The sequence below is a fragment of the Gorilla gorilla genome, chromosome 6, assembly GCF_029281585.2.
Source record: "Gorilla gorilla gorilla isolate KB3781 chromosome 6, NHGRI_mGorGor1-v2.1_pri, whole genome shotgun sequence".
Classification (NCBI taxonomy): Eukaryota; Metazoa; Chordata; class Mammalia; order Primates; family Hominidae; genus Gorilla; species Gorilla gorilla.
The window spans coordinates 6,663,767-6,689,876 of record NC_073230.2 but is presented as its reverse complement, the minus strand read 5'-3'; the positions used below and the strand labels follow the sequence as shown (position 1 = coordinate 6,689,876).

At 46.5% G+C, this 26,110-nt stretch overlaps 1 protein-coding gene, 1 long non-coding RNA gene and 1 pseudogene across 2 annotated transcripts in view; all 3 read left to right on the top strand.

Annotated features, from left to right (window-relative positions):
- Positions 1 to 14,282, top strand: part of LOC129523704 (putative protein FAM157B) — a 30,348-nt gene extending 16,066 nt beyond the window's left edge. The window contains exons 4-5 of the mRNA XM_063708306.1: positions 10,682 to 10,798; positions 12,177 to 14,282. Of these exons, the coding sequence (XP_063564376.1) occupies positions 10,682 to 10,798; positions 12,177 to 12,202 (143 nt within the window). The 3' untranslated portion in view covers positions 12,203 to 14,282. The remainder of the gene's footprint in view (positions 1 to 10,681; positions 10,799 to 12,176) is intronic.
- LOC134758887 (uncharacterized) lies at positions 349 to 8,808 on the top strand. The gene is made up of 4 exons (XR_010134557.1): positions 349 to 512; positions 2,559 to 2,617; positions 3,701 to 4,190; positions 8,690 to 8,808. It is a non-coding gene; the product is annotated as an uncharacterized lncRNA (long non-coding RNA).
- An 8,520-nt stretch (positions 14,283 to 22,802) lies between the features above and the next one.
- LOC134758851 (putative uncharacterized protein FLJ44672) lies at positions 22,803 to 24,119 on the top strand (annotated as a pseudogene).
- The last annotated feature ends 1,991 nt before the right edge of the window (positions 24,120 to 26,110 follow it).

The following is a 26,110-nucleotide window of genomic DNA, read 5'->3' as shown; positions in this document are numbered from 1 at the left end:
AGGCGTGCACCACTGCACCTGGCTGCTGTAAAGTCTTATTTCACACAGCTGAGACATGTTTTAGGAAGTTTGCTAAAAGACCCCTGGAGACCTCCTTATTGTGACCTCCCTGTTATTGTGTTTAATTTGATTGAACTTTTCTGCCCTCCTGCTTTTCAGCTTCTCTAATAGTCTCACATTAAAGCAATTCTAAGAACCACCAAAAAGGGGAAATTTTTTCTTGAAAGCAATAAAATGATATGGACTGTTTGAATGTAAAATATATGAAATCAGTCATTATACGTTAGTGCTGCTCTGACATAGGGACGTAGTATTGAGAAGCAACTTTTGCTTGATTTTCAGAGAAATGGAATCATCGTATCGCTGATCTATGTAAACAAATTGAAGAATTGTCTGAAAGAAAATATGGTATGTCTAAACTGGAAAAGTCCTGTAATCTTATGTTCATGGGCGTTTACACAATGGAGTTACTGTTCATCATGGGGGTACCGTGGACAATCCCAGGGCTGCCGGTGAGTCATGCCATCCTTACACGTTTCTCCTTGTAAGGTGCTTTGTAGTGTCTACACACTTTGTTTCTAGATTGCTGCAAAGCTGAGGAAAAGTTGTATTTCTTTAGTTATTAGTTAGCATTTCTTTTAAACTTTCAGTATGGAGATTGGAAATTTATTTACATATTTATTGCAAAGCCCTGGATCTTAGGGATTTCATTGAATTATTTATTTATTTTTTTTGAGACGGAGCCTCACTCTGTCGCCCAGGCTGGAGTGCAGTGGCACGATCTCGGCTCACTGCAACCTCCGCCTCCTGGGTTCAAGCAGTTCTCTGCCTCAGCCTCCTGATCAGCTAGGATTACAGGCACCAGCCACCACGCCTGGCTGATTTTTGTATTTTTAGTAGAGACGGGGTTTCATGATCTTGGCTAGGCTGGTGTTGAACTGCTGACCTCCTGATCCACTCACCTCAGCCTCCCAAAGTGCTGGGATTACAGGTGTGAGCCGCCATGCCTGGCCAAATATTATTTTTTTAAATGAATTGTTTCTCTTAGTCTGCTTTGTTAAATTTGGAATTCATCTGGGAGCGGTGGCTCACACCTGTAATCCCAGCACTTTGGGAGGCCAAGGCAGGCAGATATCTACGTCGGGAGTTCGAGACCAGCCTGACCAACATGGAGAAACCCCGTCTCTACTAAAAATACAAAATTAGACGGGTGTGGTGGCGCATGTCTGTAATCCCAGCTATTCGGGAGGCCAAGGCAGGAGAATCGCTTGAACCCAGGAGGCAGAAGTTGCGGTGAGCCGAGGTTGCACCATTGCACTCTAGCCTGGGCAAAAAGAGCAAAACTCCATCTCAAAATAAATAAATAAATAAAATGTTCAGTACTCACCAAGGTGCCCCTATTGTCTCTACTTTTATCTTGATGCATCACTGAATTGATGTTAGATTTCAAATTCATCATCGCCCTGATACTATTCTATCCTGAAGCCACCTTTATATAGTGATGAAAGAAATTAGCGATTTGTTATTATCCTCTCTCTGTTGGTATACATCAAATTCTCACCTAAAAAGAGCAACAACCAGTGGAAAACATGATGTTTTTATTTGGGTGAGTATTTACTTGTAACCTACTAGCAAACTATAAAATTGTATGATATGCAGAATTTTAACTGAATTGCTTTAAGTGAACATTTAAACATGATAAACAATATTGATGGTATTTATGTTAATGTACTTAAAATGAACATTTTTCTTCATTATGAGTAATATAACCTACTCCTCAATGAAAACCTAGCACTAAATTTGCTAATGAATTCAATAACATTTCCATAATATTTTTAGTTACATGCTTAAGGTTCTCTTAGTGTTTCTCCCACTTTTTAATAGCTTATGCCGTTTTCACCTTTGGTTTATTTTGGTTCATTTTAAAGCAAAAACCTCACAACATGTGATATCTGGAAACACTGTAACCTAGTGGTAAGACCATAGGCCCTGGGGACACAGGCTGGCCACGTCTCTTCTCCTGTCTGAACTTTAGTATCCTCTTTTGTGGTCATGAGAACTGAAGATCTGTCCCGAAGATTTGATAAGATAGTAAAGTGCTTCACATAATACCAGACATATACACAGTAAATGCTTCCTCCTTATATTTTTATTGATTGATTGATTGAGACAGAATCTTGCTCTCTTGCCCAGGCTGGAATGCAGTGGCGTGATAATGGTTTCTGCAACCTCCACCTCCTGGGTTCAGGCAATTCTCCTGCCTCAGCCTCCCGAGTAGCTGGGATTACAGTTGCCTGCCACCATGCCCAGCTAATTATTGTACTTTTAGTACAGACGTGGTTTTACCATGTTGGCCAGGCTGGTCTTGAACTCCTGACCTCATGATCTGCCTGCCTCGGCCTCCCAAACTGCTGGGATTACAGGTGTGAGCCACTGTGCCCAGCCTGTCTTTTCTCTTCACACCCGCAGTTCATGATGAAATATTAAATATGTACTAGTGGATATTACTTTGTTGAATATTGTCTAGTGAATATTAAGTATTTATTCTCACCTTTCAGACATGAACTTATGAATTCAACAGGTGAAGATTTACTACTTGATAAATCAGCTTTGTGAGGTATGTCTTCAGTCTTAAGTCAGATTAGAAGATTATGTGAGGTAATTAACACTTAACATTGATTTAATGGTAGCTTCCACATGAAATAGTATGCCTCTAAGTATTAATTATGTCCTAGGACAGGAGAATTCATGTTGTCAAAATTCTCATACTCTCTAGAACAATAAACATTTTCTTTTTATTAGTAAATATTGCATTTATGGGTAGACAAAACTGAACGAACAATATTTGTTCTACTTTTGAGATGCAAGATTCATCTGGCATAATGCATTGAACAGGTTATTATTGAAGTCTACACCAGTCAACTGAATAAGCATTCATCAAATGTCCACGATATGCAGGACGTAAGTTTTCTTTTAGAGTATGGAACCATGCATATTATCTTTTAATTAGATGATTTAGTTAGATATGTTTTTAAAGAACTAGAAATATAATTGATTTTCTTGTTTTGGCTCTGGAGTGGAGTGGGGACGAAACAGAATGGATTCCCACAGTTTAGATTTACTAAAATGGAAGGATTGCAGCAGGATCATATCCCTAGTCTCCCCATAGCAAATGTCACCTGCTAGCTGTTTTTTTTTTTTTTTGGAGGTTGAAGTTTTGTTCTGTCGCCCACGCTGGAGTGCAGTGGTATGATCTCAGCTCATGGCAAGCTCACCTCCTGGGTTCAAGCAATTCTCCCTGCCTCAGCCTCCTAAGTAGCTGGGATTACAGGCCTCTGCCACCACGCCTGCCTAATTTTTGTATTTGTAGTAGAGTTGGGGTTTCACCATGTTGGCCAGGCTGGCCTTGAACTCCTGACTTCAGGAGATTCACCCGCCTCAGCCTCCCAAAGTGCTTGGGATTATGGGTGTGTCACTGCACTTGGATTTAATGGGATATTTCACTACAGACTTTGGTAAACAGAATATTAGCATTTTTGGTGTTCTTTTTATTTTACTCATACTATTTTTCTTTGGACTCAATCACAATAACAGAATTAAAGATCAAAGTGTAAAAGTTAAAGACCAGTACAGATTCAATAATTATTCTTTTCTACATACTGTGTTTAAATGATATCCCTTTTTCTTTTTGTTCTTATAGCTCGAGCTGTAAAAGCCAAAGGTCCGGTGATGATCCCATACCCTTTTTTCCAGTCTCATGTTGAAGATTTTTATGTAGAAGGCCTTCCCAAAGGATTTTTTTTTTTTTTTGAGATGGAGTTTTCACTCTTATTGCCCAGGCTGGGGTGCAGTGGCGCAACCTTGCTGGTCACTGCAACCTCTGCCTCCTGGGTTCAAGAAATTCTCCTGCCTTAGCCTCCCAAGTCGCTGGGATTACAGGTGCCCACCACCACACCAGGCTAATTTTTGTATTTTTAGTGGAGATGGGGTTTCACCATGTTGGCCGGGCCAGTCTCGAACTCCTGACGTCAAGTGATCTTCCCGCCTCGGCCTTCCAGAGTGCTGAGATTACAGACGTGAACCCATGCCTGGCCAGGAATTTTGTTTTTTAGGAAGGCTTTCTACTAATGGAATTCCTGGCCTTGAGAGGATGTTACTTTCGAAGGAAAGGATTTTTTTGTTATTAAAAGGTAAGATTCCTGGATTCTTATTGGACTGTTATCTCTGTTATGAGTAATCCATCTTTAGTCATTCACCACTAGGGTTGTATTTAATTAAGTCTGAGTTATTTTATGGTAGTTTTGTTTTGTTTTGTTTTGTTTTGTTTTTACCGAATTTCGTTCTCATTGCCGTGGCTTGAGGGCAATGACGTGATCTCAGGTCACCACATTCTCTGCCTTCCAGGTTCAAGCAATTCTCCTGCCTCAGCCTCCTTAGTAGCTGGATTTACAGGCATGCGCCACCATGCCTGGCTAATTTTTTGTATTTTTAGTAGAGATGGTGTTTCACCATGTTGACCAGGCTGGTCTAGAACTCCTGACCTTGGGTGATCCACCTGCCTCGGCCTCCCAAAGTGCTGGGATTACAGGCATGAGCCACTGCGCCCAGCCTGGGCCTGCTTCTTTCTCTTTTTCTTTTTTTTTCATTAGCAGCTTAAAATTGGTGCCTTATTCAGACACAAGCAAAAGGACATTAGCCCAGCTTTGGAAATAGGTGAGAGCCCATCTATGATTTTCCTAGTTTCTCCTCCCCTTTTGCTTTTTGCTCTCTTGTTAGTATATTAATTGTTTTCACTCTCTGAATCTTTTTTCCCCATTTCTTTGGCAGACATTTTTACTTGTCTTGGAAGAGTAGGTGAAGAGCTGTTTTTAGGACTCTTTGAAAGGGTACAGTATGGGTGACAGTCTTGGCTAATGGTAACATCCAGGGAGCTGGGGTCAGCGTGAGCTGGAATCAGTTCAAATTAGCAAAACACTGGCACTCAGTGGCAGGAATACAAGTGACTGCAAAGTGTTAAACACATCTGGAAAGGGATACTGACATCATCCTCAGAATCTGTGGGGAGTTCACATAGCCAGTTAAGACTCATTCCTCTTTGACCCTATAAAGATTCTTTAAAGAATAATACCCTTAGTGGTTTTCTAGCCAGCTTGCCTGCTCATTTATCTTTGAGGACGACATGCCTTGTGGAGCTCCACAGGCCCCAGAGGGGTATGGATTCTGCATTTAAAAGTGCTGAAGCTGAGAGACTGGGTCTTGGTGGACCCCGAGAGTTCTGTTTCTCCTCTACTCATTGTTCCTTTTTTTCCCAACAGCTGGCATTGCTGTTTAAATGGGTTGTTCTTTGCTGTTTTAAGTTGTTTCATAGTGGTGTGTCAGGATTTGGGTTTTCTTAATACTTTCCAAGCTGGTGACTTGAGTGGTGGTTAGGGAGGAAATGTTTTAGGGCTGTTCTGGAGCTATTGAGGTCAGGTGTCTAGATACTCCCAGCTTGTCTGTTGAGGAGAATGCTGTTCTCATTGTGCTGCCTTTGGTGGTGCTGTGTGTGGCTCTTTAGATGTGGGTGGAGGTGAGCTGGGGGAGTTAATGAGATCTTTTTTAGGTGCTTTTGATAAAGTAGCCTGCCCTACAGGATTCACTGTGACTTTTTTCCTTAACCTACGCATTTCTCTCTGCTAGCTTTTGCTGTCTTTCTCATGCCTTTGATTTTCCCAGCTCCTCTTAGTTGAATTAACCTAAGTGCTCTGCTATGGTTTAAATGTGTCCCCCAAAGTTTATGTGCTGGAAACTCAATCCTCAATGCAACAGTTGGGATGTGGGGCCTAATAAAATAGCCTTCATGAATGAGTTAATGTTGTTATTGTGGTAATAGATTAGTAATCACAGAGTGGGCTTATTATAAAACAGAGTTCAGCCCCTTTTGCCCTCTTGCTTTCTTGCACTCTCTTTTCCTTCTGCCTTCTGTAGTGGGATGATGCAGCAAGAAGACCCTTACCAGATGCAGGCCCCTCAACCTTGGACTTCCTAACATCCAGAACTGTTAAGAAATAAAATTTATTCCTTTCCTTTCCTTTTCTTTCTCCTTTCCCTTCTCTTCCCTTTTCTTCCCTTCCCCTCCCTCCCTCTCTCTCTCCCTCCCTCCCTCCTTCCCTCCCTTCATCCTTCCCTCTTTCTCTCTTTCCCTTCCTTCCTTTCCTTCTTTCCCTTCCTTCCTTTCCTTCCCTCCTTCCCTTTTTCCCTCCTTCCCTCCTTCCTTCCTTTTTTCTTTCCTTCCTTTTTTCCTTTTTATAAATTATGCAGTCTGTGGTATTCTTTTATAGAAGCATGAAATGGACAAAGACTCCATTTTCAAGAGCAAGCACTTTTGTAGTTTCTGAGCGAATTATGACTGCAGAGGAAGTTCTATAGGTAGCCTCAGATCCACTACCTAGGAAGCATGCTACCAAGCAGACCTAGGATCTAGGATTTGATCAAGTGCTGGGCAACATGATACCTCTGCAATTTAGCACTTCCCTATATACCTCCAGTTGGCTCAGCCCATTAGGGCTAAAACTACTCCTCATATCCTGGTGTCTCTTATAGGCAGAAGCCTTGCCTAAACCCTAAGCTGCTTGGCTCACATTCTGTCTTGTGGTTTTTTTGTAGGGGGTTCAAATATACACAAAAGAAATATGTTGAACCTCCATGCACCCAACCCACAGATTAAGCAGTTACCTCCATTTTTCCAGATTTGTTTCGTCTGCTTCAATCTCCCTAAAAATTTATGTTTGTACAGGAAAGACTGAATAAATAGCTAATTCTCCACCCTACCTCTCATCTTAAGTCACTTTTCAGAGTAGTAAGTTAGTGACCTAGTAACCTTCCCTCTAATGACCAGTAGTTTTTTTTTCTGAATACCATTATGAACTCATAGATTATTGTTTGCATTTGATGTATTTCAGGCCATTGCAGTCTTTATTGTTTTGGATGCTTACATTGTCTCATCTAGGTTAATAATTATCTCTTCAAGCTGACTTTCATGTCTTTTTGACGTGATCCTGTTGGACTTTGATGGCTTCCTTGCTTTCTGGCAAAAAAGATGTTCCAGGATCAATATACTGCACCATACATGGAGTCAGCCATTTCTCTAGGGAACCTTGATTCCTTTTAGTAGAGAACACAGTTTGAGGTCTTGGACTGAATGACTTTTGTGACCCTCCTCTCCTGAGACTACAGCCTGCATCCCTGCATATAGCCCATTTGGAGCTCTTGCTGGGCACCAACAGATCTCCTAAAAATGCTATGTAGTTCTGCCTCACTCTTACAAAGATTCATCTCTTGAGAGTTTTGTGCTCTACCCCCAGATGTGGTCTTTCTGGTTCTGAAGCTTTTGCTTCAGTCACCCTGAATTTTGCCAGCCCTATGCATGCTATACCTTGGATTGCCAACTTGCCCTCACTGAAGCCAGTTTCTCTGGTTAGAATAGTTGCCCAAACCCATGCCTAATACTCTAGTAAACAAGGTTCTACCTAAGTTCATCAGCCTCCATAAGTTCTGGAATTACAGGCTGCCACCATGCCCGGCCTTCACCAACATTTGCCATTATCCGTTTTTTTTTCTTCCTTTATACCTTAAAGCAGTATAAGAACAAGTGTCTTCAATTATAGGAAACAGTATAATCCCAGGGCATTGGGAGGCTAAGACAGGAAGATGTCTAGATGCCAGGAGTTTTTTTGTTGTTGCTGTTGTTTTGTTTTTGTTATTGTTCTTGTTGTTTTTGACAGAGTCTTGCTCTGTCACCCAGGGTGGAGTGCAGTGATGGGGTCCACTGCAACGTCCACCTCCCAGGTTCAAGTGATTCTCCTGCCTCAGCCTCCCGAGTAGGTGAGACTACAGGTACACGCCACTACTGCCCAGCTAATTTTTGTATTTTTGATAGAGTCAGAGTTTCACCATGTTGGCCAGGCTGGTCTCAAACTCCAGACTTCAGGTGATTTGCCTGCCTTAGCTTCCCAAAGTGCTGGGATTACAAGCATGAGCCACCATGCCCAGCCTGATGCCAGGAGTTTTAGACTAGCCTGGGCAACATAGCAAGACCTTGTCTCTACAGAATATTTAAAAATTAGCCAAATGTGGTGGTGCCTGTGTATAGTCTCTCTCCCTCTCTCTCTTTTTTCTTTCTTTCTAACTTTTTGTGACATGGTCTGGCTCTGTCACCCAGGCTGAAGTGCAGTGGTGTGATCATGGCTCACTGCAGCCTGAAACTCCTGGGATCAAGTGATCAATCCTCCCACCTCATCCTACCAAGTAGTAGGGACCACAGGTGTATGCCACCCAGGTCTTGCTATGTTGTCCAGGCTGGTCTTGAGCTCCTGGCCTCAAGCAATCCTCTCACCTTGGCCCCCCACAGTGCAAGGATTACAGGTATGAGCCACCATGCCTGGCCCCTACCCTGCCTACTGAGAACCAAAAGAAGGACCCAAATTCTCCTTAGCTCAACTCGAGCCATTTCCTGATTGCTTCATCAGCAAGGAGCTGGTTATTGGGCTGTCCAGGCCTCCCAAGCAGCACAGAAATGAGGAAGGAGTTTTCCTGTTGCTCCACTCTGTAAGGAGTTGGAGGGTGATGTTTACTCGTTTGCAGAGAGAGATGTCTTGTAGGCACCTCAGGATGGAGAGGACCCTGATTCCAATGTCCTTTTTTTCTTCAGAAACAGGACCTTGCCCTGTCACTCAGGATGGAGTTCAGTGCTCCTATCATGGCTCATTATAGCCTCAAACTCCCAGGCTGAAGCAATCCTACCATGTCAGCCTTCCCATAGCTGGGACTACAGGTAAGCATCGTGACACTCAGTGAATTTTGTTTTTATTTTGTTGTAGAGATGGGACCTCAGTATGTTGCCACGGCTGACCTTGAACTCCTGCACTCAAGGGATTTTCCTGCCCTGGCCTCCCAAAGTACTGGTATTACAGGCATGAGCCATTGTGCCCACCGTCTCTGGTTCTTAACCTTCTGCCTCCCTCTTCCAGTTTTAAAGAATGCTTGTAATTACATGGGCTCTCCTAGATACTCCAGGATAATCTTGTTTTAAGGTCAGCTGATGAGCAACATTTATTTTATCTGCACTCTTAATTCCCCCTTCCTATGTAATTGTGCTGTGTAACATAGGACATGAGCAATTGGTGGTGGTGGGGGTCATTACTTTGGCCACCACAGTAACTATTTTATGCCAGGTACTCAGCTAAGCACTGGTGAATTAAGCATGAATAACACACACTCCCTAATCTCCATCCATTCATGGGAGGAGCACTTCACCTGCCATGCTCCTGAGAATCTCGGTAGTCAAAGAAGTCTTCTATGAGGAGGTGATGCCAAAGCGGACAAGTGACAGAGGAGTCAAAGCTAGCTAGGAAGAGAGTAGAGGTTTAAGGGGAAGCATATTATAAGCAGAGGATATTACCCACTTCAGAGACTCCCAGAGGAGAAAGAGTGTGTGTTCAAGGGGCAGATGAGGCTCAGTTGGACTCCATAGCAGATGAAATGGAGAGGGGCAAGCAGTGAGGCTGCCTTGCAAGGCAGGGCAGAGCAGGGGCTGTTAAGGAGTTTGGACTTAATCCCTGAGGCAAGGAGAAGTGATGTAAATGGGGGAGTAACATGATGAGATTCATGGATTAGAGACATGGCTCAGGCTGCTATAGAGAAGGCACCAGGGAGAGCAGATGGCTCAATGGGTGTGCAGGAGACCTCTCCCTGAGTTTAGGGAGAGGTTTTTAAAACGGAAGAAGTTTGAGTAATTTAAATGATGATGGGAAGGAGCTAAAAGTGGGGGATAGGTTAAAGATACAGGAAAGTGGGAGGAAGAACCGACAAGTGAGGTTCCAGAGAGGGCAGGAGAAGAGGAGATTCCCATAGGGGGATTAACACTTTCTTTTCTTTTTTCTTTCTAAGACAGGGTCTCACTCTGTTGCCCAGGCTGGAGTGCAGTGGCACAATCTTGGCTCACTGTAGTGTAGACTTCCCAGGCTCAAGGGATTTCTCCCATCCCAGACTCCCAAGTAGCTGGAACTATGGGTGTGCACCACCACCACACCTGGCTAATGTCTCTTTTTTTTGGTAGACACAGAGTCTCACTATTTAGCACTGATTGGTCTCCAACTCTTGGCCTCAAGCAATCCTCCTGCCTAGGCTTCCCAAATTGCTGGGATTACAGGCATGAGCCACAATGCCTGGCCTCTGCTAGTTCCATATTCTCTAGAGTTGTCTTTACTTTGTGCTAGTGTGTCCCTCATTGTGCTGATCCTCTGTAAAAATTAATCTTTTTTTTTTTTTTTTGAGATGGAGTTTCACTCTTGCTGCCCAGGCTGGAGTGCAATGGCGCTATCTCGGCTCAGCGCAACCTCCACCTGCCGGGTTCAAGCGATTCTCCTGCCTCAGCCTCCCGAGTAGTTGGGATTACAGGCATGTGCCACCATGCCCAGCTAATTTTGTATTTTTAGTAGAGATGGGGTTTCTCTATGCTGGTCAGGCTGGTCTCGAACTCCTGACCTCAGGTGATCTGTCTGCCTTGGCCTCCCAAAGTGCTGGGATTACAGGCATGAGCCATTTTGCCTGGCCAAAATTAATACTTTTTATATTAAATTTACATATATATATATATATATATATATATATATATATGTACGTTTTTTCTTTTTGATACCAGGTCTCACACTGTCACCCAGGCTGGAGTACAGTGGCACAACCTCTGCTCACTGCAGCCTCCACCTGCCAGGCTCAAGCAATTCTCCTGCCTCAGCCTCCCGAGTAGCTGGGATTACAGGTAAGTGCCACCACACCCAGCTGATTTTTGTGTTTTTTGTAGAGACGAGGTTTCGCCGTGTTTCCCAGACTGTTCTCAAACTCCTGAGCTCAAAGCAGTCCACCCACTTTGGCCTCCCAGAGTGCTGGGATTACAGGTGTGAGTCATCTTGCTCATTCTAGTTTAAACTTTTGAGTGGTTTGTGTCTCCTGATTGGACTCCTACAAATACAGAATTGATGCTAGGAAGGGTACCAGGAGATAGACGCACACAGATGGGATTTGGGAATAGGTTTGGTTATCCAAGGAGCAGTGCTGAGCTCCTTGCTAATGGGATATGGGATGCTGGTGATTTCCAGGAAGTGAGCTCACAATGACTCAAGCTGCCACATACTGTTGATTGTGAAATGCCAGTTGAAGCATATGTCCTGCGAGCTTAGGGGTGCTACAAGTTGACCACTGCAGCAGTAAAGATGACTCTGAAGAATGGCGTGGGATGGATCCTTTGAAATGCACTTGAGCAGCGGTCTCCAACCACAGGGCCACAGAGCTGGAGGTGAGCAGCAGGCGAGTGAAGGGAAACTTCATCTGTATTTCTAGCCCCTCCCATCGCTTGCATGACCACCTGAGCTCCATGTCCTGTCAGATCAGCAGCAGCATTAGATTCTCATAGAAGCACAAACTCTGTTGTGAAGTGTGCATGTGAGGGATCTAGGTTGTGTACTCCTTATGAGAATCTAATGCCTGATATTCTGTTACTGTCTCCCATCACCCCAGATGGACAGTCTAGTTGCAGGAAAACAAGCTCAGAGATCCCACTGAGTCTACGTTATAGTGAGTTGTAGGATCATTTCATTATATATTACTATGTAGTAATAATAGAAATAAAGTGCACAATATATGTAATGCACTTGAATCATCCTGAAATTATTCCCTCACTCCCAGTCTGTGGAAAAATTGTCTTCCACACATTCACTCTGTTTTTTGGTAGAGGCAGGGTCTTAATATATTGCCCAGGCTGATCTCAAGCTCCTGGCCTCAAGTAATATACCTCTCTCAGCCTCCCAAAGTGCTGAGATTACAGGCATAAGCCACCACCCTCAACCAAGACTTTCTTAAACCAAATAAAAATTAAGTGAGATTGCTTGAGCCCAGGTGGTCAAGGCTGCAGTGAGCCTGATTGCACCACTGCACTCCAGCCTAGGTGACAGAATGAGACTGTCTCAAAAAATAAAATAAAATACAAATTAACCCTTTATGACATTCCCAGTAAATTCCTAAGTGTTCCCCACAAGTCTTTGAATTCTGTTTAACTTTCACATAACATTTAAGACATTTAAGAACTTATGTCTGTCTGTGTCATCCCTTTATGTCAAAAGATGTCTTTTTGTCACTTCCAGCTGGATCTACCATGAAGGACTTCTGAATCCAGGAAGAGAGACTGACTGGGCAACATGTTATTCAGGTACAAAAAGATTTGGACTGTAACTTAAAAATGATCAAATAATAGTGCATGCATCAAGTGCAATGGGAAGCTCTTCTGGAGAGTGAGAGAAGCTTCCAGTTAAGGTGACATTGAAGCCAAGTCCTGAAAGATGAGGAAGAGTTGTATGAGAGTGGGGAGGGAAGGGGGAGGTGGAGGGATGGGGAATGGGCCGGGATGGGATAGCGCAAACTGCCCGGGAAGGGAAACCAGCACCGTACAGACCTGAACAACGAAGATGGCGTATTTTGTTCAGGGAATGGTGAATTAAGTGTGGCAGGAATGCTTTGTAGACACAGTAATTTGCTTGTATGGAACTTTGCCTGAGAGACCTCATTGCAGTTTCTGATTTTTTGATGTCTTCATCCATCACTGTCCTTGTCAAATAGTTTGGAACAGGTATAATGATCACAATAACCCCAAGCATAGTATTTCGTTAATTCTCACAGAATCACATGTAGGTGCCACAGTTATCTCCATTTTATGAATGGAGTGATGAAGCCTTAGGAATAATGAATGATTTGCGCAGGCTCACCTGGATATTAAGACTGAGTCAAATGTTGGGTCTGGTCTGACTTTAATGTTTGCTTTGTTCATGAGCACCACATATTGCCTCTCCTATGCAGTTAAGCAGGTAGGTGACAGAAAAGCCCATGTTTGTCTCTACTCACACACTTCTGACTGAATGTATGTATGGAGTTTCTACACCAAATTCTTCAGTGCTCTGGATATTAACTGGGTATCCCATGACTTTATTCTGACACTACCTGGAGTTAGCACAGACCCCACAAGTTAGGGGCTCAGTCCCACGAGGCCATCCTCACTTCAGATGCCAATGGCAAGTCCTAAGTTGTCACCATACTTTTGACCAACCTGTTACCAATCGGGGGTTCCCATAACTGTCTTCTTGGGTTTAATAATTTGCTAGAACAGTTTACAGAACTCAGAAAAACAGTTTATTTTCTTTTTTTCTGAGAGAGAGGGTCTTATTTTGTTGCCCAGGCTGGTGTGCAATGGTGCAGTCATAGCTCATTGCAGCCTTGATTGTCTGGGCTCCAGTGGTTCTCCCACCTCAGGCTCCCTAGTAGCTGAGACTACATGCCTGCACCACCACATCTGGCTAGTTTCTTTTATTTTTTGTATAGATGGGGTCTTGTTGTGTTGGCCAGGCTGGCCACAAATTCCTGGTCTCAAGTGATCCTCCCACCTCAGCCTCTGAAAGTGCTGGGATTACAGATGTGAGCCACCACATCTGGCCAGTTCATTTCCTATTACTGGTTGATTGTGAAGGATACATCTCAGAAACAGTCAATGAAAGAGACGTTCATGCTGGATGCAGTGGCTCATGCCTGTAATCTCAGCACTTTGGGAGGCCAAGGTGGGAGGATCGCTTAAACTCAGGAGTTTGAGACCAGCCTGGGCAACATGGTGAAAACCTGTCTCTATAAAAAATTAAAAAATAATAATAATAACCGGTGTGGTGTTGTGCACCTAGAGTTCCAACTACTAGGGAAGCTGAGATGAGAGGATACCTTGAGCTGGGGACTGGGGAGGCTTAGGTTACAGTAAGCTGAGATTGTGCCACTGCACTCTAGCTTGGACAAAAGAGCCTGATCCTGTCTCAAAAAAAAGAAAGATACCCAGGGCAAGTTAAGTTCGGAGGGGCACAGAGCTCCCATGCCCTCTGTTGAACATGCGACCCTCCCAGCATCTCCTGTGTCCAGCAACCCTGAAAGCTCTGCAAACCCCGTTCAGGGTGTTTATGGAGGCTTTATTATGCAAGCATGATTGATAAAGTCTTTGGCTGTTGGTGATTAAGTCGGTCTCCAGCCCCTCTTCCTCCTGGAGTTCAGTGCATGAGGCTGAAAGTTCCAAGCCTCTTACCATGTGGTTGCGTGGTAATCAGCCCTCCTCTTGAAAAAATTTAGGAGCTTGCAGTCACCCAGTCATCTCAACAACATCCCCAAATGCATTCTTACCATGCTGGAGATCCCAAAGTTCTTAGAGGCTCTTGTGTTAGAAACCTAGGACCAAGACCAAATATTAAAACAAAAGGTGTTCCTGTCACATCTATCACTGAGGTCTTTGTAAGAGCTTTAGAAGCTCTGTGCCACGAACCAGGGACAGAGATTAAATATATATTTCTTTTCTTTTTTTTGAGACAGAATCTCCTGTGTCATCCAGGCTGGAGTGCAGTGATGTGATCATAGCTCACTATAGCTTTGGCCTCCTGAGATCAGGCAATCCTCCCATCTCAACCTCCCAAGTAGCTAGGACTACACATGCATGTCACCCATGCCCAGCTCATTTTTGTAGAGTCAGAGTTTTGCCATGGTGGCCAGGTTGGCCATGTTGGCCAGATGGGGTCTTCTTTTGTTGCCCAGGCTGGCCACAAACTCCTGGGCTCAAGTGATCCTCCCACCTCGTCCTTGTAGAGATGAGATTGAGTTATGTTGTCCAGGCTGCTCTCAAACTCCTGGGCTAAATCGATTGTCTCACCTCAGCCTCTCAAGGAGCTGGGACTACAGACGCATACCACCATGTCGGGCTAATATTTATTTTTATTTTTTTCTAGAGGGGGTGACCTCACTGTGTTTTTCGTGCTAGTTTCAAACTTCGGGCCTCAAGTGTTCCTCCTGCCTTGACCTCCCAAAGTGTTGGGATTCTGGGTGGGAGCCACCATGCCCAGCAATCACAAGGGTCTTTATAAAAAAAAGAGAGTAGGAGACTCAGAATTGGAGCAGGAGATGTGGTGATGAAAGCAGAGGTAAGAGAGGGAGATTCGAAGATGCTTCACCTCTGGCTTTGAAGATGGAGTCAGGGGCCATGATCCAAGGAATGGGGGTGGCTTCTAGAAGCTGGAAAAGCCAAGGGAACATATTAGAGTCTCCAGAAGGAATGCAGCCCTGCTGACACCTTGACTTTAGCCTTAATAGACCTAGTTTGGGTTTCTGGCCCCTAGAACTGTAAGATGGTAGATTTGTGGTGCTTTAAGCCACTAAATGTAGGAAACTGCAAACTATGTTGCAGCAGCAAGAAGAAATGAACATGAAGCCAGGCATGATGGCTCATGCCGGTAATCCCAGCACTTTAGGAATTTAGGCAGGAGGATCACTTGAGGCCAGGAGTTCAAGACCAGTCTGGGCAACATAGTAAGACCTTGTCTCTACAAAAAATGAAAAAATTGGCCAGGCATGGTGGCTCACGCCTGTAATTCCAGCACTTTGGGAGGCCGAAGCGGGCAGATTACCTGAGGTCAGGAGTTCGACACCAGCCTGGCCAACATTGTGAAACCCCGGCTCTACTAAAAATACAAAAATTAGCTGGGCGTGGTGGCACACACCTGTAATCCCAGCTACTTGGAAGGCTGAGGCAGGAGAATCACTTGAATCTGGGAGGTGGAGGTTGCAGTGAGCCGGGATCGCACCGTTGCACTACAGCCTGGGCAAGAAGAGTGAAACTCTGTCTCAAAATAAAATAAAATAAAATAAAATACTAAAAAATTTAGCCAGGCATGGTGGCATGAACCTGGAGTCCCAGGTACTCGGGAGGCTGAGGTGGGAGGATCGCTTGAGCCTGGAAGTTTGAGGTTGCAGTGAGCTGTGATTTCGCCACTGCACTCCAGCCTTGGTGACAGTGAGATCTTGAAAAAAAGAAAGAAGAAAGTAAAGAAAGAAGAAATGAGCATGGTAGGCATGGGGACAGATGGCAATGTTAAATAGAATGGTCAGGGGTGGCCTCCTAAGTGAAAATTGAGTAAAGATTTGAAGGAGGGGAAGGAGGTGGCCAAGGTGCTGAGGGAAGAGGATTGTAGGCAGAAACAATAGAATAAACTGTCTGAGGTGTGTCTCTGGCTCTGGAAGGAGGCCCATGGAGCAGATGGAGAGAGGAAGAGAATTAGGGGAGGGAGCCAGGGAGTTGCTGGGTGGGGATCAGTACAGATCACATAAGCCCTGGGAGGTTATTGGTGGGGCTTTGGCTTTTACTCTGACTGAGATGGGAACTGCGGGAGGGTTCTGAGCAGAGAGGCGACATGATCTGTCTCCCGATTTAAAAGCATTCTCTGGCTGCTGAGTTGAGAAAGACTGTGGGAAGATGTGATAGAAGCATGGGGGCCAAGCTTTGGCAACATCCAGGCGGGAGATGATGGTGGTCCTGACCAGGGTCGTGGTGGTGTTGAGAGATGGTCAGAGGGGAGAAGTAGGGGAGGAGGCCAGGGAGTTGCTGGGTGGGGATCTTTAGTAGATGTCGAAGACAATCAACAGGATTTCCTGACAGACTGGATATGGGGTGTGAGAGAAGGCAGCGGTCAAGGTTGAGTTTGATTGTTACTGAAATTATTAAGTAATTTTAAAAAACACTACTGCCTTTCCCAATCCTACCAAGTACGGGATGCTAGATTAAAGAAATCTCTTCAGGCTCATTGCAATGGCTCATGCCTGTAGTCCCAGCTCTTTGGTAAACAGAGGTGCGAGTATCTTTTAAGGGCAGGTGTTCAAGACCAGCCTGGACAACACAGCAAGATCTGCTCTTTACAAAAATATTTTTCAAAATTAAATAAATGTAGCTAGGCATGGTGATGTGTACTTGTAGTTTCAGCTACTCAGGAGGCTGAAGTGGGCAGATCTCTTGAGGTCAGGAGTTTGAGGCCAGCTTGGGCAACATAGCAAGAACCCTCACTCTACAAAAAAATTAAAAAAATAAACAGGCATGGTGACACTCAACTGTACTACCAGCTACTGGGGAGCTGAGGCAGGAAGATGGCTTGAGCCCAGGAGGTCGAGGCTGCAGCGAGCTGTAAATGCACAGCTGCACTCCAGTCTGGGTGACAGAGCAGTACCTGTCTCACAATACAAATAAAAATACAAGTAAAATAATATCTCAAGTCAGAGCCTTTTGGCTCTGCAGCCCTTGAAACCCCTCAGCCATGCAGTGGGGTTTGCATCGCTGGGAATGAGGAGACCCCTGCCCGGTGTTGTTGCCTGGCTAATCAGTGTTTTTAAACATACATTAATCAGGGTGGGCACGGTGGCTCACACCTGTAATCCCAGCACTTAGGGAGACCCAGGCGGGTGGATCACCTGAGGTCAAGAGTTCAAGACCAGCCTTGCCAACATGGTGAAACTCCTTCTCTACAAAGAAAATACAATAATTAGCTGCACATGGTAGTGGACGCCTGTAATCCCAGCTACTTGGGAGGCTGAGGTAGGAGAATCACTTGAACCTGCAGGGCGGAGGTTGCAATGAGCTGAGATTGAGCCACTTCACTCCAGCCTGGGCAAGAGAACAAGACTTTGTCTCAAAGAAAAAAAAGTATTATATCAACATGTAATGGTTTTATTATTAATATGTAATGAATATTAAATATTTTTAAAATCTTATATCAACAGGTAATGGCTTTAATATGTGATGAATAATATTTAAAAATTTGGGTCTTATTTTCTAGTTTTCATATAATTATCTACAGAAAGAAATAGTCTTAGAGATCTTCAATAAAGTTAAAAAAGGTAAAGGGATGTTAGACCCCAAAAGACTGAGAATTTCTAGTTTACAAATATTCAGACTAAGCCACATACAACTTGCTACTTGAACTACTTTTTTTCTTTGTTTTTTATTTTAGGAGATGGGGTCTCACCCTGTCACCCAGGCTTGAGTACAGTAGTGCTATCACAGCTCACTGCAGCCTTGAACTCCTGGGCTAAGGGTACTCCTACCTGAGCCTCCTGAGTAGCTAGGACTGTAGGTATACATGAGGATACTTGGCTAATTTTTAAATTGTTTTGCAGACATGGGGTCTCACTTTGTTGGCCAGGCTGGTGTCAAACTAATGGCCTCAAGTGACCCTTCCACCCCTGCCTCCCATCCTCGAGGTATGTGCCACCACAAGGGGCACTTGTTCAATTTTCTAAAGAAAAAATTTCTAAAGTAAGGCTGTGGGATGATGGCAGGAAGATAAAAGAAAAACGAAGAATAAGTTAAAATGACTTATTCACACATATTCTTTTGACAGCAAGAAGAACTTTTAGTATATACATTCCTTACAAACAAACAAACGGCAGATAAACAATGTTGTATAGGAACTTCAACACACACTGTACAATATTCCCACTTTGCTGACATAAGTTATGGAAATTTCGTGGTTTCCTTGAGTGTCGCTACCAGTATTTTGCTTCTCTGATGATTTTTATCAACTTCCTCATCTGTTAACTTCTCTCCAAGGTATGTCATGTCACGACATACTGCCGTTGCACGAACACGGCCAGTGTCTTCCTATTAAACATGTAGAATGCTTTCCTAATTTCTCTTTTTACTCTCTGTCTTTGTGTTCTGCATTTTCCTTACTTTTGTTGTCAGAAACTCCAGAAAGTCAGTCGTACTAATTTATCACGATTTGTTTTATTTATTTATACTTTGCTTATATGGAATTTTGCCCAACAGACCTCATTACAATTTCTAACCTGTTTTATTTTGTTTTTTTTTCTCTGAGACAGGGTCTCACTCTGTTGTCCAAGGCTGGAGTGTAGTAGTGCTATCGCAGCTGACTGCAGCCTCAACCTTCCAGGCTGAAGCGATCCTCCCACCTCAACCTCCCACGTGGCTGAGACTACAGGTGCTTGCCACTATGCCCAACTAATATTTGGAATTTTCGTATACGTGGATTCCAGAGAGGTGACAGCGAAACGTGAGTAAGCATGGATTTTGGTATATGCAGAGATGGGGGCTGGAACTAATTCTGTATACTGAGGGACGGCGACTGTATATGTTTTTACAATTACGCTGTAGGATACATACTGTTGCGTAGCCTTGAAAATAATAATTTTTAATTGAGTGGAATAATAATAATAATATTGCTAAAAGTAGCAGCTGGCCAGGTGTGGTGGCTCACACTGGTAATCACAACACTTTGGGAGGCTGAGGCAGGAGGATAGCTTGAGGCCAAGAGTTTGCGATAGGCCTTGGAAACAAAGGGGGAGTCACCATCCCTACAGAAAAATACATGAATTAGCCTAGTGTGGTGGCACGTTCCTGTATTCCCAGCTACTTGGGAGGCTGAGGTGGGAGGATCACTTGAGCCCAGGGAGGCTGAGACTGCAATGAGTCATGATCAGGCCTCTGCACTGCAGCCTGGGTGACAGAGTGAGACCCTGTCTCAAAACAACAAAAAAGTAGCAGCTAACATCAACTGACCTTTTATACCAGGTGCCTATTGATATCATAGTTTAATTTCTTAGAACTGTTTCTTATTTCACTTACCAACTCTGTCTTCAGTTACTCCCAGATTTTTACTGTGTTTGTACAGATGACCTTTTGTTTAGATTGAATTGTCTCCCCAGAAGTAAGATTACTGTGAAACATGGTGAATGGACATTCTCATTACCCTTGATGTAAATTGACAGGGTTTTGGGTGCCTCCCAGCTATAATCTTAGCACTTTGGGAGGCTAAGAGAGGAGGATTGCTTGAGGCCAAGAGTTGGAGGAGGCAGTATGGCAGTATGGTGAGACCCTGTCTCCATTATTTTAAAAAATTGACAGGCTTTACCCCGGAAGGCTTATACACAATGTAAACACCCCTCATAGTATAAGAAAGTGCCCATTTCACTGCACCTTTGCCAGCACAAGGTATTATAATTTAGTAAGTCATTTTTTGTTTGATTATTTTAAATAGACAAAAGACCTCATGTTACTTTACTTGTCACATTTCAACATCTTTCCTCAGCTTATTAGCTCTATCTCTTTTCTGTCTGTAAACAGTTGTTGTTGTTTTGTTCTTTGAGACAGGGTCTTGCTCTGTCACCAGGCTGGACTGTAGTGGCATAATCATGCCTCGCTGCAGCCTTGACCTTCCAGGCTCAAACTTCAGCATTCCGAGTAGCTGGGACTACAAGTGTGCACCACCACTCCCAGCTAACTTTTTTCTTCTTTTGGATAGAGACAGGGTCTCACTGTTTTGTCCAGACCGGTCTCTAGCTCCTGGCCTTAAGCAATCCTCCTGCATTAGCTTCTCAAATTGCTCGAATTTCAGGCATGAGCCACCATGCCTGGCCTGGGCTAGTCCTGTATTCTCTAGAGTTCTCTTTACTTTGTGCTAGCCAATCTCTCATTATGCTGTTCACCTGTTATAATGAATAATTCTCCGTATTAAATTTTACCACTTTAAACTTTTGAGTGGTTTATGCTTCCTGATTGGACTCTGACTAATATGTTAGGAAGGGTCCCAGGAGATAAACCCACACAGATGGGATTTGGGCATAGGTTTGGTTTCCCAGGGGGCAGTGCTGAGCTCTTTGCCAGTGGGAAATGGGATGCTGGTGATTTCCAGGAAGTGACCTCACAATGACTCAAGCTACCACTTACTGTTGATTGTGACGAAATGCCAGCTGAGGCACATGCCTTGGGAGCTAAGTGGTTGCTGCCCTTGACCACTATGAAGACTGGTGTGGGAAGGGTCGCTTTGGATGCACTTGAGCAGGGGTCCCCAACCCCTGAGCCATGGAGCCGTAGGGAGCCACACAGCAGGAGGTGAGTGGTGTCGAGTGAGGGAGTGAGGGAAGCTTCATCTGTATTTACAGCCACTCCCCTTTGCTCACATTCCCGCCTGAGCTCCACCTTCTCAGATGAGCAGCAGCATTAGATTCTCATAGGAGAACGCACCCTGTTGTGAACCGTGCATGTGAGGGATCTAGGTTGTGCTGTCCTTATGAGAATCTAATACCTATTGATCTGTCACTTTGTCCCATCACACTCAGGTGGGACCATCCAGTTTCAGGAAAACAAGCTTAACACGCCCACTGATTCTACATTATGGTGAGTTCTATAATTATTTTATTATATATTGGATATCTAATAAATATATATTTATTATATATATTAATATGTTAAATATATTAATATATTAAATATATTATTATCTATTGTAATAATGGAAATAAAGTGCCTAATAAATGTAAATGTGCTTAAATCTTTTGGCCCAGCTCCTACTTCCCGGCAGCCTCTCCAGGCCCAGAACTTTCTCCAGTCAGCCTCTACAGACCAAGCTCATGACTCACAATGGCCTATTTAGGCCCATACCCTACCTCACGGCAGTCTCCGCAGATGAGCCTACTGCCTCACAACAGCCTCCACAGGCACAGCTCCATCGTTACAATGGCCTCTTTAGACCCAGCTCCTGCCTCCCAGCCTTCTCTCCAGGCCCTGAGCTTTCTCAAGTCGACCTCACCAGGCCCAGCTCATGCTTCTTTGCAGCCTCTGCAGGCCCAGCTCCTGCATCTTGGCCCCTCCAGGCCCAGCCTCTGCCTCCCGTCGGCCTCTACAGTCCCAACATCTACCTCACAGCAGATTCTTCAGGCCCAGCATCTGCCTCACTGTGGACCCCCCAAGCCAAGCTCCCAACCTTTCAGCAGCTTCTACACACCCAGCTCCCACCTGCCAGTGGCCTCTTCAGCCCCATGGGGCTCATTCCTCACCACAGCCTTTCCAGTCCCAGTTTTTCCCTTCCGGCGGCCTCTCTGGGCTGAGAACCTCCTCAAGTCGGCCTCTCCAGACCACTTGCACCCTCCGGGCGTCCTCTCCGGGCCAAGCTCCTCTTCCTGGCTGCGTCTCCAGGCCCAACTCCCGCCTGTCAACAACCTCTTTGGACTCAGTGCCTACCCATCTCCTGGCTGCCTTGGTTGGCCCACAGCTTCCTCAAGCCACGCTCCCCAGGCCCAGGTCAGGCCTCACGGTGGCCTCTCCAGGATGAGCTCCTGCCCTCCGATGGCACCTGCAGGCCCCAAATGGTCTCCGGTCGGTGGGCTTCTCCACGCCAAGCTTGGGCCTCCCGGCGACCTCTGCAGGCCCAAGTTGTCCTGAAGTCGGCATCTCCCGGCCGTGCCTCCCAGCAAGTAAGCAAGCTCTTTTGGCTCAACTCCTGCCCAGCTCCCAACCGCCTTTGTAGGTCCCGAACTTTCTCCAGCCAAGTTCTTCGGGCCTAATTCCTGCCGCCCGGTGGCCTGTACGGGCCCAGCAATGGTTGGAGAGTGGCCTCTGCAGGTCCCACTCTTGCCTCCCAGGGGCCTCTCCAGGCCCAGCTCTTGCCCCCACGGCGGCCTCCCTGGGCCAAGTCCCTGCCTGCCTCCCAGCAGCCCGCGTGCGGCCCAGCTCCTCCCTCACGGTGGCCTGTTGATGCCCATGCCTCTGGTACCCTGCCCAGAGGCATGAGCCCCTGCCACACACTGGCTCCTCCCACGCTGAGAGAGGTCAGCATGAGCCCCTTGCCTCACACCGGCCCCTCCCAGGCTGACAGAGGTCAGCCTGAGCCCCTTGCCTCACACCGGCCCCTCCCACGCTGAGAGAGGTCAGCGTCACCCCCTTACCTCACACCGGCCCCTCCCACACTGACAGAGGTCAGCCTGAGCCCCTTGCCTCACACCGGCCCCTCCCACGCTGAGAGAGGTCGGCGTGACCCCCTGCCTCAACAGGCCACCGTGAGGGAGGAGCAGGGTCGCACGCAGGCTGCTGGGAGGCAGGCAGCGACTTGGGCCTGGGAGGTCATGGTGGGGCGAGAGATGGGTCTGGAGACACCCCTGGGAGGCAACAGCGGGGCCTACAGACTCTGTTCTCCAGCCGGAGCTGGGACTGTTCAGGTACTGGGAGGCGGGATGTGGGTCTGAAGAGCTTGGTTGCAGAAACTTCGGGGACTACAAACGCAGGCGGGAGCTGAGCCAAAAAAGCTTGTTTGCTGGGAGGCGGGAGATGCAACCAGGAGAAACAGCTGTGCCTGCAGAGGCCGCCATGTGGGAGGCGGAGGCCGGGCCTCCTCAAATCGGCCTCTCCAGACCCACTTGCAGCCTCCCGGCGTCCTCTCCGGGCCCAGCTCTTCCTCCCGGCTGTGTCTCCAGGCCTGACTCTGGCCTCCCAACAACGTCTTTGGACTCAGCTCCTGCCCAGCTCCCAGCGGCCCTGGTAGGCCCACCACTTCCCGAAGCCAAGCTCCCCAGGCCCAGCTCAGGCCTCACGGTGGCCTCTCCAGGCTCAGCTCCTGCCCTCCAATGGCAAGGTCAGTGGGCTCCTCTAGGCCCAGCTTGGGCCTCCCGGCGGGCTCTGCAGGCCCAAATCGTCCTGAAGTCGGCCTCTCCAGGCCCAGCTCTGGCCTCCCGGCGGCCTCTGCAGGCCCAAGTCGTCGTCAAGTCGGCCTGGAATTGGGCCCGGAAGAGCAGCAAGTCGGCCTCCCCGGGCCCAGCTCCGTCCTCTCGGCGGCCTCTCCAGGTGCAAAACTTCCTCGAGTCAGCCTCTCCAGGCCCAGCTCCTCCTGCCTCCCAGTGGCCTCTTTCAGCCCAGACCAGCTCATGGCTCTCGGCGGCTTTCCCAGGCCCCGCTTTTGACTTTTGGTGGCCTCTTCAGGCCCAGAACTTGACCTCCAGTGGGCCTTTGCAGGCCCGGCCTCCTGCCTCTCGAAGTCCTGCACGGGCCTGGACTCACAGCGGACTCACAGCCGACTCTCCATGCCCAGCTAGCTCTCGCCTCATTGCGGCCTCCCGAGTCCAAAGCTCCTGCCTCTCGGCCGCTTCGGCAGGCCCAGCTCCCGCCTGCCAGTGGCCTCTTTAGGCCCAGCTCATTCCTCACAACGGCCTTCCCAGGCCCCGTTTTTCCCTTCTGGCAGCCTCTTGGCCTCTAATTTGTTTATCTTTTGTGTATAAATCCCAAAATATTGAATTTTGGAATATTTCCACCATTATGTAAATATTTTGGTAGGTGATTTATTTGGGGTGAGTTTCTGCACCAAGCCCGAATTTTTTATTTTATTTTCCTTATTATTTGGTGTTAAACAGGTTTAATGACGGTCATGGCAACTGTTTGGCACAATGAAAAATATCGCCCATGATCAACGTGTTCTGTTCTGGGGAAGGGGGCAAAGGCAGGGTGAATCACTTTCTTAAAAAGTATAGCTCAAGTTGGGAGTGCAGAGGGAATGGGGAGAAAACCCTCCCGCTGCCTGTGTCGAAGTGCAGGAGCCCCCACCCCCATACTCACCTGAGTCCAGCCCCTCTGGAGAAAGAAGGGGTGCATGAACTCCCCCTAGTCCACAGGCACCTCCCTGTGGCCCAAGGCCCTCTTCACACTCCATCTTGTAGCCCCTACAGGAGCTATTTTCTGAAAAGTGAAAAGCTCTGAAGGTCCCACAATTCATGGTATGTACACCTCCCTCACCAGGGGCTGCAAAGTGGCCTGGAGCTCCATACTGAGTAGAAGTCTTTGGGCCAGAGTCAGCATCTGGCTGACGGTCCGGATATCCTGGTTGGAGTGACCCTGGTGCTCCCTGCCATGGCCTGGTGCCGCTTGCTGAAGATCATGACCGCCACTCATGGGCCACCGGATGTGGTCCTTGTCCCATTTGTCGGGGCTGCGTCCATCCTTCTCAGAAGATGAATCCTGTTCCTTGCGCAGGGCACTGAGGGACTGGGCCTGACATCATCTGAGTGGTAGAGGCAACTGGGTGTCAGGAGACATGATGGAGAGGAGAGCATCATCATGGTCATTCTCTGTCTCACTGTTCAGCAGGGACTCCCCTGAGGGGCCCAGGGCTCCTCCTCCATGGTGGGAGGTGAGCTTTTACCAGGTTCCACCACCCCCATAGTGTGTGGGTTTGCGGGCCCTGGGCTTTCAGGGCAGGTGGCTCCAGGGGGCCGCCCAGGGTCAACACTCCCTGTCCCACCTGGTGGACGCTCATGAGCAACAGCTGCCAACTTGGCAGGTTGTTTTCTCTGGTTGGAGGCCACTGAGTGACTGGCAGGTTGCTGGGCCTCATGTGGCTGCAGGGAGGGGTGAGGAAGGGGATGGAGTACCAGGGGAACACGGCCACAGAGTGACCTTCCACATTCCTCCACACGAACATGCTGACGCCATGGGAGGCCTCACTGAACGCAGGCCTGGGGGCCGAGTACTTGGTCCGGGCAGCGGGTTCCTGGCAGGGGCTCACACCTCCTCACCCCCTCCTCAGCCAAGGTGGCTTGGGCCCAGAGAAGGGGAGGTTGGAGAGGAGCAGAAGGCCAGGCCTCAAGTTTTGTTTTTTTTGTTTGTTTTGTTTTTTGTTTTTGAAATGTAGTTTGACTCTTGTCACCCAGGCTGGAGTGCAGTGGCACGATCTCAGTGGCCTTCATACCTGGCTAATTTTTTGTATTTTTACTGAAGGTGGGGTTTTGCCATGTTGGCCAGGCTGGTCTTGACCTCCCGACCTCAGGTGATCCACTCAGCTCAGCCTCCCAAAATGGGATTACAGGCATGAGCCACCGCTCCCAACTTCATTCATTTTTACTTGAAAAACTCCATTAAGCATTTTTTTAAGGTAGACCTAGTGGTCCTGAATGCCCTCAGCTTTGTTTGTTGAGGAAACACGTTATTTCTTTTTTCTTTCTGAAGGACAGCTTTGTCAGACATAGTATTAGTTGCTGGGAGTTTTTTTCTTTCAGCACTTTGAATGTATTATTCGATTCTGTCCTGACCTGCAAAGTTTCTTTAACTTTTGACTATTTGATTATATTGTGACTTGGTGAGTATCTATTTGGTTTGAACCTCTTTAGGAATCTTTAAGCTTCATGGATTTAGATGTGTAAATCTTTCCCATGATTTAGGCAGTTTTCAGCCATTCTTTAAATAAGCTTTCTTCTCCTTTCTCTACTTTCCTTCCCAAACTCCCATAACCTGACAATCGTTTGCCTAATGGTGTCTTGTTGGCTTTCTTTTCTCTGTCTCTTTTTTTTCTTTTTTTTTTCTTTTGAGACAGAGTCATGCTCTGTCACCCAGGCTGGAGTGTAATGTGTGGTCTCGGCTCACATTGCACTCCAACCTCTGCCTCCTGGGTTCAAGCGATTCTCC